General features: G+C 50.8%; 1 protein-coding gene across 5 annotated transcripts in view; it reads left to right on the forward strand.

The window, feature by feature from the left end:
• LOC116937933 (bifunctional heparan sulfate N-deacetylase/N-sulfotransferase 2-like) overlaps nt 1-12,245 on the forward strand; it is a 90,740-nt gene that overhangs the window by 29,467 nt on the left and 49,028 nt on the right. For all 5 annotated transcript variants that reach the window (XM_076063825.1, XM_076063823.1, XM_076063822.1 and 2 more), the window contains one exon: nt 278-404. In XM_076063825.1, coding sequence (XP_075919940.1) covers nt 278-404 — 127 coding nt within the window. The remainder of the gene's footprint in view (nt 1-277; nt 405-12,245) is intronic.

A 12,245-nucleotide genomic window follows, 5' to 3' on the forward strand; every position in this document is an offset into this window, starting at 1 on the left:
ACCTAGCTAGCTAGCTGAGTGAGTGAGTGACTGAGTGATTAGCTAGCTAGCTGAGTGAGTGAGTGAGTACCTGAGTATCTGAGTGAGTACCTGAGTATCTGAGTGAGTACCTGAGTGGGTATCTGAGTGAGTACCTGAGTGAGTACCTCAGTGAGTACCTCAGTGAGTACCTGAGTACCTAAGTGAGTATCTGAGTGAGTACCTGAGTGAGTACCTGAGTACCTGAGTGAGTACCTGAGTGAGTACCTGAGTGAGTACTCTGTGGTACCATGTGCAGGTACCACAGCTCTGCACACATTCCTGAAGCTGCACCCCAACGTGGTGACATCCTACCCCAGCCCCTCATCGTATGAGGAAGTTCAATTCTTCAGTTCCACCTCCAACTACCTGCGGGGCATAGACTGGTACTCACCTACTCACCTACCTACTCACCTACTCACCTACCTACTCACTCACCTACTCACCTACTCACCTACTCACTCACCTACTCACCTACTCACCTACTCACTCACCTACTCACTCACTCACCTACTCACTCACCTACTCCTACCCCAGCCCCTCATCGTATGAGGAAGTTCAATTCTTCAGCTCCACCTCCAACTACCTGCGGGGCATAGACTGGTACTCACTCACCTACTCACCTACTCACCTACTCACTCACCTACTCACTCACCTACTCACTCACCTACTCACTCACCTACTCACTCACCTACTCCTACCCCAGCCCCTCATCATATGAGGAAGTTCAATTCTTCAGTTCCACCTCCAACTACCTGCGGGGCATAGACTGGTACTCACTCACCTACTCACCTACTCACCTACTCACCTACTCACCTACTCACTCACCTACTCACTCACCTACTCACTCACCTACTCACTCACTCACCTACTCACTCACCTACTCCTACCCCAGCCCCTCATCGTATGAGGAAGTTCAATTCTTCAGTTCCACCTCCAACTACCTGCGGGGCATAGACTGGTACTCACTCACCTACTCACCTACTCACCTACTCACTCACCTACTCACTCACCTACTCACTCACCTACTCACCCACCTACTCACTCACCTACTCACTCACCTACTCACTCACCTACTCACTCACCTACTCACTCACCTTCTCACTCACCCACCTACTCACCCACCTACTCACCTACTCACTCACCTACTCACCTACTCACTCACCTACTCACTCACCTACCCACCTACTCCTACCCCAGCCCCTCATCATATGAGGAAGTTCAATTCTTCAGTTCCACCTCCAACTACCTGCGGGGCATAGACTGGTACTCACTCACCTACTCACCTACCTACTCACCTACTCACTCACTCACCTACTCACTCACCTACTCACTCACCTACCCACCTACTCACCCACCTACTCACTCACCTACTCACACACCTACTCACTCACCTACTCACCTACCTACTCACTCACTCACCTACCCACCTACTCCTACCCCAGCCCCTCATCGTATGAGGAAGTTCAATTCTTCAGTTCCACCTCCAACTACCTGCGGGGCATAGACTGGTACTCACCTACTCACCTACCTACTCACCTACTCACCCACCTACTCACTCACCTACTCACTCACCTACTCACTCACTCACCTACTCACCTACTCACTCACCTACTCACTCACCTACTCACTCACTCACTCACCTACCTACTCACTCACTCACCTACTCACCTACTCCTACCCCAGCCCCTCATCATATGAGGAAGTTCAATTCTTCAGTTCCACCTCCAACTACCTGCGGGGCATAGACTGGTACTCACCTACTCACCTACCTACTCACCTACTCACCTACCTACTCACTCACCTACTCACCTACTCACCTACTCACTCACCTACTCACTCACCTACTCACCTACTCACTCACTCACTCACCTACTCACTCACCTACTCACTCACCTACTCACTCACCTACTCACTCACCTACTCACTCACCTACTCACCTACTCAGTCACCTACTCACTCACCTACTCACTCACCTACTCACTCACCTACTCACTCACCTACTCACCTACCTACTCACCTACTCACCTACTCACTCACCTACTCACTCACCTACTCACCTACTCACTCACCTACTCACTCACCTACTCACCTACTCAGTCACTCACTCACCTACTCACTCACCTACTCACTCACCTACTCACCTACTCACTCACCTACTCACTCACTCACCCACCTACTCACCCACCTACTCACTCACCTACTCACACACCTACTCACTCACCTACTCACCCACCTACTCACCTACTCACACACCTACTCACTCACCTACTCACCCACCTACTCACCTACTCACCTACCTACTCACTCACCTACTCACTCACCTACTCATTCACCTACTCACTCACTCACTCACCACTCACTCACCTACTCACTCACTCACTCACCTACTCACCTACTCACTCACTCACCTACTCACTCACCCACTCACTCACCTACTCACCTACTCACCTACCTACTCACTCACCTACTCACTCACTTACTTACTCACTCACCTACTCACCTACTCACTCACCTACTCACTCACCTACTCACTCACCTACTCACTCACCTAGTCACTCACCTACTCACTCACCTACTCACTCACCTACTCACTCACCTACCCACTCACCTACTCACTCACTTACTTACTCACCTACTCACCTACTCACCTACTCACTCACCCACTCACTCACCTACTCACTCACCTACTCACTCACCTACTCACCTACTCACTCACCTACTCACTCACCTACTCACTCACCTACTCACCTACTCACCTACTCACTCACCTACTCACCTACCCACCTACTCACTCACCTACTCACTCACCTACTCACTCACCTACTCACCTACCCACCTACTCACTCACCTACTCACTCACCTACTCACCTACCTACTCACCTACTCACTCACCTTCTCACTCACTCACCTACTCACCTACCTACTCACCTACCTACTCACTCACCTACTCACTCACTTACTTACTCACTCACCTACTCACCTACTCACTCACCTACTCACCTACCTACTCACTCACCTACTCACTCACCTAGTCACCTACTCACTCACCTACTCACCTACTCACTCACCTACTCACTCACCCACCTACTCACCTACTCACTCACCTACTCACTCACCTACTCACCTACCTACTCACCTACTCACTCACCTTCTCACTCACTCACCTACTCACCTACCTACTCACCTACCTACTCACTCACCTACTCACTCACTTACTTACTCACTCACCTACTCACCTACTCACTCACCTACTCACCTACCTACTCACTCACCTACTCACTCACCTAGTCACCTACTCACTCACCTACTCACCTACTCACTCACCTACTCACTCACCCACCTACTCACCTACTCACTCACCTACTCACTCACCTACTCACCTACTCACTCACCTACTCACTCACCTACTCACCTACTCAGTCACTCACTCACCTACTCACTCACCTACTCACCTACTCACTCACCTACTCACTCACCTACTCACCTACTCAGTCACTCACTCACCTACTCACTCACCTACTCACCTACTCACTCACCTACTCACTCACCTACTCACCTACCTACTCACTCACCTACTCACCTACTCACCTACTCACTCACCTACTCACTCACCTACTCACTCACCTACCTACTCACCTACTCACCTACTCACTCACCTACTCACCTACTCCTACCCCAGCCCCTCATCGTATGAGGAAGTTCAATTCTTCAGCTCCACCTCCAACTACCTGCGGGGCATAGACTGGTACTCACCTACTCACCTACCTACTCACCTACTCACTCACCTACTCACTCACCTACTCACCTACCTACTCACCTACTCACTCACCTACTCACTCACTCACCTACTCACTCACCTACTCACCTACCTACTCACCTACTCACTCACCTACTCACTCACTCACATCACCTACTCACCTACTCACCTACCTACTCACTCACCCACCTACTCACCTACTCACTCACCTACTCACTCACCTACTCACCTACTCACTCACCCACCTACTCACCTACTCACTCACTCACCTACTCACCCACCTACTCACTCACCTACTCACCCCTCACCTACTCACCTACTCACTCACTACACACTCACCTACTCACTCACCTCTCACCTACTCACCTACTCACTCACCTACCACTCACTCACTCACCACCTACTCACCTACTCACTCACCTACTCACACCACCACTCACTCACCACCTCACTCACTCACCTACTCACTACTCACTCTCCTACTCACTCACCTTCTCTCACTCACCTACTCACCTCACTCACCTACTCACTCACCTACTCACCTACTCACTCACCTACTCACTCACTCACCTACTCCCACCCTCACACCACTCACTCACTCACCTACTCACTCACTCACTACCTCACTCACCTACTCACTCACTCACCTACTCACTACTCACTCACTCACCTACTCACCAACCTACTCACTCACCTACTCACTCACCTACTCACCTACTCAGTCACTCACTCACCTACTCACTCACCTACTCACTCACCTACTCACCTACTCACCACCTACACCTCACTCACCTACTCACTCACCTACTCACTCACCTACTCACTCACCTACTCACTCACTCACCTACTCACTCACCTACTCACTCACATACTCACTCACCTACGCACTCACACCTACTCACTCACCTACTCACCTACCCACCTACTCACTCACCTACTCACTCACTCACTCACCTACTCACTCACCTACTCACCTACCTACTCACTCACCTACTCACTCACCTACTCACTCACCTACTCACTCACCTACTCACTCACCTACTCACTCACTCACCTACTCACTCACCTACTCACTCACCTACTCACTCACCTACTCACTCACCTATCACTCACCTACTCACCTACCCACCTACTCACTCACCTACTCACTCAACTACTCACTCACTCACCTACTCACTCACCTACTCACCTACCTACTCACCTACTCACTCACCTACTCACCCTACTCACTCACCACTCACTCACCTACTCACTCACCTACTCACTCACTCACCTACTCACTCACCTACTCACCTACTCACTCACCTACTCACCTACCCACCTACTCACTCACTACCTACTCACTCACCTACTCACCTACACACTCACCTACTCACCTACTCACTCACCTACCTACTCACTCACCTACTCACTCACCTACTCACCTACCCACCTACTCACTCACCTACTCACCACTCACTCACCTACTCACTCACCTACTCACCACCCACCTACTCACTCACGTACTCACTCACCTACTCACTCACTCACCTACTCACTCACCTACTCACCTACTCACTCACCTACTCACCTACCTACTCACCTACTCACTCACCTACTCACTCACTCACCTACTCACTCACCTACTCACTCACCTACTCACTCACCTACTCACCTACTCACTCACCTACTCACCTACTCACTCACCTACTCACTCACCTACTCACTCACCTACTCACTCACCTACTCACTCACCTACCCACTCACCTACTCACTCACCTACTCACTCACCTACTCACTCACCTACTCACCTACTCACTCACCTACTCACCTACTCACTCACCTACTCACCTACTCACTCACTCACCTACTCACCTACTCACTCACCCACCTACTCACTCACCTACTCACCTACTCACTCACGTACTCACCTACTCACTCACTCACCTACTCACTCACCTACTCACTCACCTACTCACTCACTCACCTACTCACTCACCTACTCACCTACTCACTCACCTACTCACCTACCTACTCACCTACTCACTCACCTACTCACTCACTCACCTACTCACTCACCTACTCACTCACCTACTCACTCACCTACTCACCTACTCACTCACCTACTCACCTACTCACTCACCTACTCACTCACCTACTCACTCACCTACTCACTCACCTACTCACTCACCTACCCCACTCACCTACTCACTCACCTACTCACTCACCTACTCACTCACCTACTCACCTACTCACTCACCTACTCACCTACTCACTCACCTACTCACCTACTCACTCACTCACCTACTCACCTACTCACTCACCCACCTACTCACTCACCTACTCACCTACCTCACTCAACGTACTCACCTACTCACTCACTCACTCACCTACTCACTCACCCTCACGTACTCACCTACTCACTCACTCACTCACCTACTCACTCACCTACTCACTCACGTACTCACCTACTCACTCACTCACCTACTCACTCACCCTCACCCACTCACTCACCTACTCACTCACCTACTCACTCACCTACCTACTCACCTACTCACTCACCTACTCACTCACCTACTCACTCACTTACCCACTCACTCACCTACTCACTCACCTACTCACCTACTCACTCACCTACTCACCTACTCACTCACCTACTCACTCACCTCACTCACTCACCTACCCACTCACCTACTCACTCACCTACTCACCTACTCACTCACCTACTCACCTACTCACTCACCTACTCACCTACTCACTCACCTACTCACCTACTCACTCACTCACCTACTCACCTACTCACTCACCCACCTACTCACTCACCTACTCACCTACTCACCTACTCACTCACACTCACCTACTCACTCACTCACCTACTCACTCACCTACTCACTCACGTACTCACCTACTCACTCACTCACCTACTCACTCACCTACTCACTCACCTACTCACTCACCTACTCACTCACCTACTCACTCACCTACCTACTCACCTACTCACTCACCTACTCACTCACCTACTCACTCACCTACTCACTCACTCACCCACTCACTCACCTACTCACCACCTACCACTCACCTACTCACCTACTCACTACCTACTCACTCACCTACTCACCTACTCACTCACCTACTCACCTACTCACTCACCTACTCACCTACTCACTCACTCACCTACTCACCTACTCACTCACCCACCTACTCACTCACCTACTCACCTACTCACTCAACTCACCTACTCACTCACTCACCTACTCACTCACCTACTCACTCACGTACTCACCTACTCACTCACTCACCTACTCACTCACCTACTCACTCACCTACTCACTCACCTACCTACTCACCTACTCACTCACCTACTCACTCACCTACTCACTCACCTACTCACTCACTCTCCCACTCACTCCATCTACTCACTCACCTACTCACTCACCTACTCACCTACTCACTCACCTACTCACTCACCTACTCACCTACTCACTCACCTACTCACTCACCTACTCACTCACCTACTCACTCACTCACTCACCTACTCACCTACTCACTCACTCACCTACTCACTCACCTACTCACTCACCCTCACTCACCCTCACCTACTCACTCACCTACTCAGTCACCTACTCACCTACTCACTCACCTACTCACCTACTCACTCACCTACTCACCTACTCACTCACTCACCTACTCACCTACTCACTCACCCACCTACTCACTCACCTACTCACCTACTCACTCACGTACTCACCTACTCACTCACTCACCTACTCACTCACGTACTCACCTACTCACTCACTCACCTCACTCACCTACTCACTCACCTACTCACTCACCTACTCACTCACCTACTCACTACCTACTCACCTACTCACTCACCTACTCACTCACCTACTCACTCACCTACTCACTCACTCACCCACTCACTCACCTACTCACTCACCTACTCACTCACCTACTCACCTACTCACTCACCTACTCACTCACCTACTCACTCACCTACTCACTCACCTACTCACCTACTCACTCACCTACTCACTCACCTACTCACCTACTCACTCACCCACCTACTCACTCACCTACTCACCTACTCACCTACTCACTCACGTACTCACCTACTCACTCACTCACCTACTCACTCACCTACTCACTCACGTACTCACCTACTCACTCACTCACTCACCTACTCACTCACCTACTCACTCACCTACTCACTCACCTACTCACTCACTCACCTACTCACTCACCTACTCACCTACTCACTCACCTACTCACTCACCTACTCACTCACCTACTCACCTACCCACCTACTCACTCACCTACTCACTCACCTACTCACTCACCTACTCACTCACCTACTCACTCACTCACCTACTCACCTACCTACTCACCTACTCACTCACCTACTCACTCACCAACTCACTCACCAACTTACTCACTCACTCACCAACTCCTCACCAAGTCACTCACCAGCTCACCAACTCACTCACCAAATCACTCACCTACTCACTCACCTACTCACTCACCTACTCACTCACCCACTCACCTACTCACTCACCTACTCACTCACCTACTCACTCACCTACTCACTCACCTACTCACCTACCTACTCACCTACTCACCTACTCACTCACCTACTCACTCACCTACTCACTCACCTACTCACTCACCTACTCACCTACTCACCTACTCACTCACCTACTCACTCACCTACTCACCTACTCACTCACCTACTCACTCACCTACTCACCTACCCACCTACTCACTCACCTACTCACTCACCTACTCACTCACTCACTCACCTACTCACCTACTCACCCCTACTCACTCACCTACTCACCTACTCACTCACCTACTCACCTACTCACTCACTCACCTACTCACTCACCTACTCACCTACTCACTCACCTACTCACCTACCTACTCACCTACTCACTCACCTACTCACCTACTCACTCACCTACTCACTCACCTACTCACTCACCTACTCACTCACTCACCTTCTCACTCACCTACTCACTCACCTACTCACCCACCTACTCACCTACTCACCCACCTACTCACCTACTCACTCACCTACTCACTCACCTACTCACTCACCTACTCACTCACTCACCTACTCACCCACCTACTCACCCACCTACTCACTCACCTACTCACTCACCTACTCACTCACCTACTCACTCACTCACTCACCTACTCACTCACCTACTCACCTACTCACTCACCTACTCACTCACCTACTCACCTACTCACTCACCTACTCACTTACCTACTCACCTACTCACTCACCTACTCACCTACTCACTCACCTACTCACTCACCTACTCACTCACCTACTCACCTACTCACTCACTCACTTACCTACTCACTCACTCACTCAGTCACTCACCTACCTACTCACCTACCTACTCACCTACTCACTCACCTACTCACTCACCTACTCACCTACTCAGTCACTCACTCACCTACTCAGTCACCTACTCACCTACTCAGTCACTCACTCACCTACTCACTCACCTACTCACTCACCTACTCACTCACCTACTCACCTACTCACCTACTCACTCACCTACTCACCTACTCACTCACCTACTCACTCACCTACTCACCTACTCACTCACCTACTCACTCACCTACTCACCTACTCACTCACTCACCTACTCACTCACTCACTCAGTCACTCACCTACCTACTCACCTACCTACTCACCTACTCACTCACCTACTCACTCACCTACTCACCTACTCAGTCACTCACTCACCTACTCAGTCACCTACTCACCTACTCAGTCACTCACTCACCTACTCACTCACCTACTCACTCACCTACTCACTCACCAACTCACCTGCTCACTCACCTACTCACCTACTCACTCACCTACTCACTCACCTACTCACTCACCTACTCACTCACTCACTCACCCACCTACTCACTCACCTACTCACTCACCTACTCACTCACCTACTCACCTACTCACTCACCTACTCACTCACCTACTCACTCACCTACTCACCTACCCACTCACTCACCTACTCACCTACCCACTCACTCACCTACTCACTCACCTACTCACTGAGTGAGTAGGTGAGTGAGTAACTGAATAGGTGAGTGAGTGAGTGACTGAGTGAGTAGGTGAGTGAGTGGGTGAGTGAGTAGGTGAGTGAGTGAGCGATCGAGTGAGTGAGCGAGCGAACGATCCGATAGGTGAGTGGCTGACTCACCACCCCTCCTCCTCACCACCACCCCTCACCCCAGGTACACTCACTCACCCACTCACTCACTCACTCACCTACTCACTCACCTACTCACCTACTCACTCACTCACCCACTCACTCACTCACTCACCTAACTCACTCACCCACTCACTCACCCACTCACCCACTCACTCACTCACTCACCTACTCACTCACCCACTCACTTCCCTCACCTACTCACTCACCTACTCACCTACCCACCTACTCACTCACCTACTCACCTACTCACTCACCTACTCACTCACTCACCTACTCACTCACCTACTCACTCACCTACTCACTCACCTACTCACCTACTCACTCACCTACCTACTCACCTACTCACTCACCTACTCACTCACCTACTCACCTACCTACTCACCTACTCACTCACCTACTCACTCACCTACTCACTCACCTACTCACCTACTCACTCACCTACTCACTCACCTACTCACCTACTCACTCACCTACTCACTCACCTACTCACTCACCTACTCACCTACTCACTCACCTACTCACTCACCTACTCACTCACCTACCCACCTACTCACTCACCTACTCACTCACCTACTCACTCACCTACCCACTCACCTACTCACTCACCTACTCACTCACCTACTCACCTACTCACTCACCTACTCACTCACCTACTCACTCACCTACTCACTTACTCACTCACCTACTCACTCACCTACTCACTCACCTACTCACCTACTCACTCACTCACTCACCTACTCACTCACCTACTCACTCACCTACTCACCTACTCACTCACCTACTCACTCACCTACTCACTCACCTACTCACTCACTCACCTACCCACTCACCTACTCACCTACTCACCTACCCACTCAGCTACTCACTCACCTACTCACTCACTCACCTACTCACTCACTCACCTGCTCACTCACCTACTCACCTACCTACTCACCTACTCACTCACCTACTCACTCACCTACTCACCTACTCACTCACCTACTCACTCACCTACTCACTCACCTACTCACCTACTCACTCACCTACTCACTCACCTACCCACTCACCTACTCACTCACCTACTCACTCACCTACTCACCTACTCACTCACTCACTCACCTACTCACTCACCTACTCACTCACCTACTCACTCACCTACTCACCTACTCACTCTCCTACTCACTCACCTACTCACTCACCTACTCACTCACCTACTCACTCACTCACCTACCCACTCACCTACTCACCTACTCACCTACCCACTCAGCTACTCACTCACCTACTCACTCACTCACCTACTCACTCACTCACCTGCTCACTCACCTACTCACCTACCTACTCACCTACTCACTCACCTACTCACTCACCTACTCACTCACCTACTCACTCACCTACTCACTCACCTACTCACTCACCCACTCACTCACCTACTCACTCACTCACCTACTCACCTACCTACTCACCTACTCATCTACTCACTCACCTACTCACTCACCTACTCACCTACTCACCTACTCACTCACCTACTCACCTACTCACTCACCTACTCACTCACCTACTCACTCACCTACTCACCTACTCACCTACTCACTCACCTACTCACCTACCCACCTACTCACTCACCTACTCACTCACCTACTCACTCACCTACTCACCTACCCACCTACTCACTCACCTACTCACTCACCTACTCACCTACCTACTCACCTACTCACTCACCTACTCACTCACCTACCTACTCACTCACCTACTCACCTACTCACTCACCTACTCACTCACCTACCTACTCACCTACTCATTCACCTACTCACTCACCTACTCACTCACCTACTCACCTACCCACCTACTCACTCACCTACTCACTCACCTACTCACCCACCTACTCACCTACTCACCTACTCACTCACCTACTCACTCACCTACTCACTCACTCACCTACTCACTCACCTACTCACCTACTCACCTACTCACCCACTCACTCACCTACTCACTCACTCACTCACCTACTCACTCACCTACTCACCTACTCACTCACCTACTCACCTACCTACTCACTCATCTACTCACTCACCTACTCACTCACCTACTCACCTACTCACTCACCTACTCACTCACCTACTCACTCACCTACTCACCTACTCACTCACCTACTCACCCACCTACTCACTCACCTACCTACTCACCTACCCACCTACTCACTCACCTACTCACTCACTCACTCACCTACTCACTCACCTACTCACCTACTCACTCACCTACTCACTCACCTACTCACC

The sequence above is a fragment of the Petromyzon marinus genome, unplaced genomic scaffold (assembly GCF_048934315.1).
Source record: "Petromyzon marinus isolate PM22_M1 ecotype Great Lakes invasive population unplaced genomic scaffold, UKy_Petmar_22M1.pri1.0 PM_Scaffold_199, whole genome shotgun sequence".
In the NCBI taxonomy this organism is placed as follows: Eukaryota; Metazoa; Chordata; class Hyperoartia; order Petromyzontiformes; family Petromyzontidae; genus Petromyzon; species Petromyzon marinus.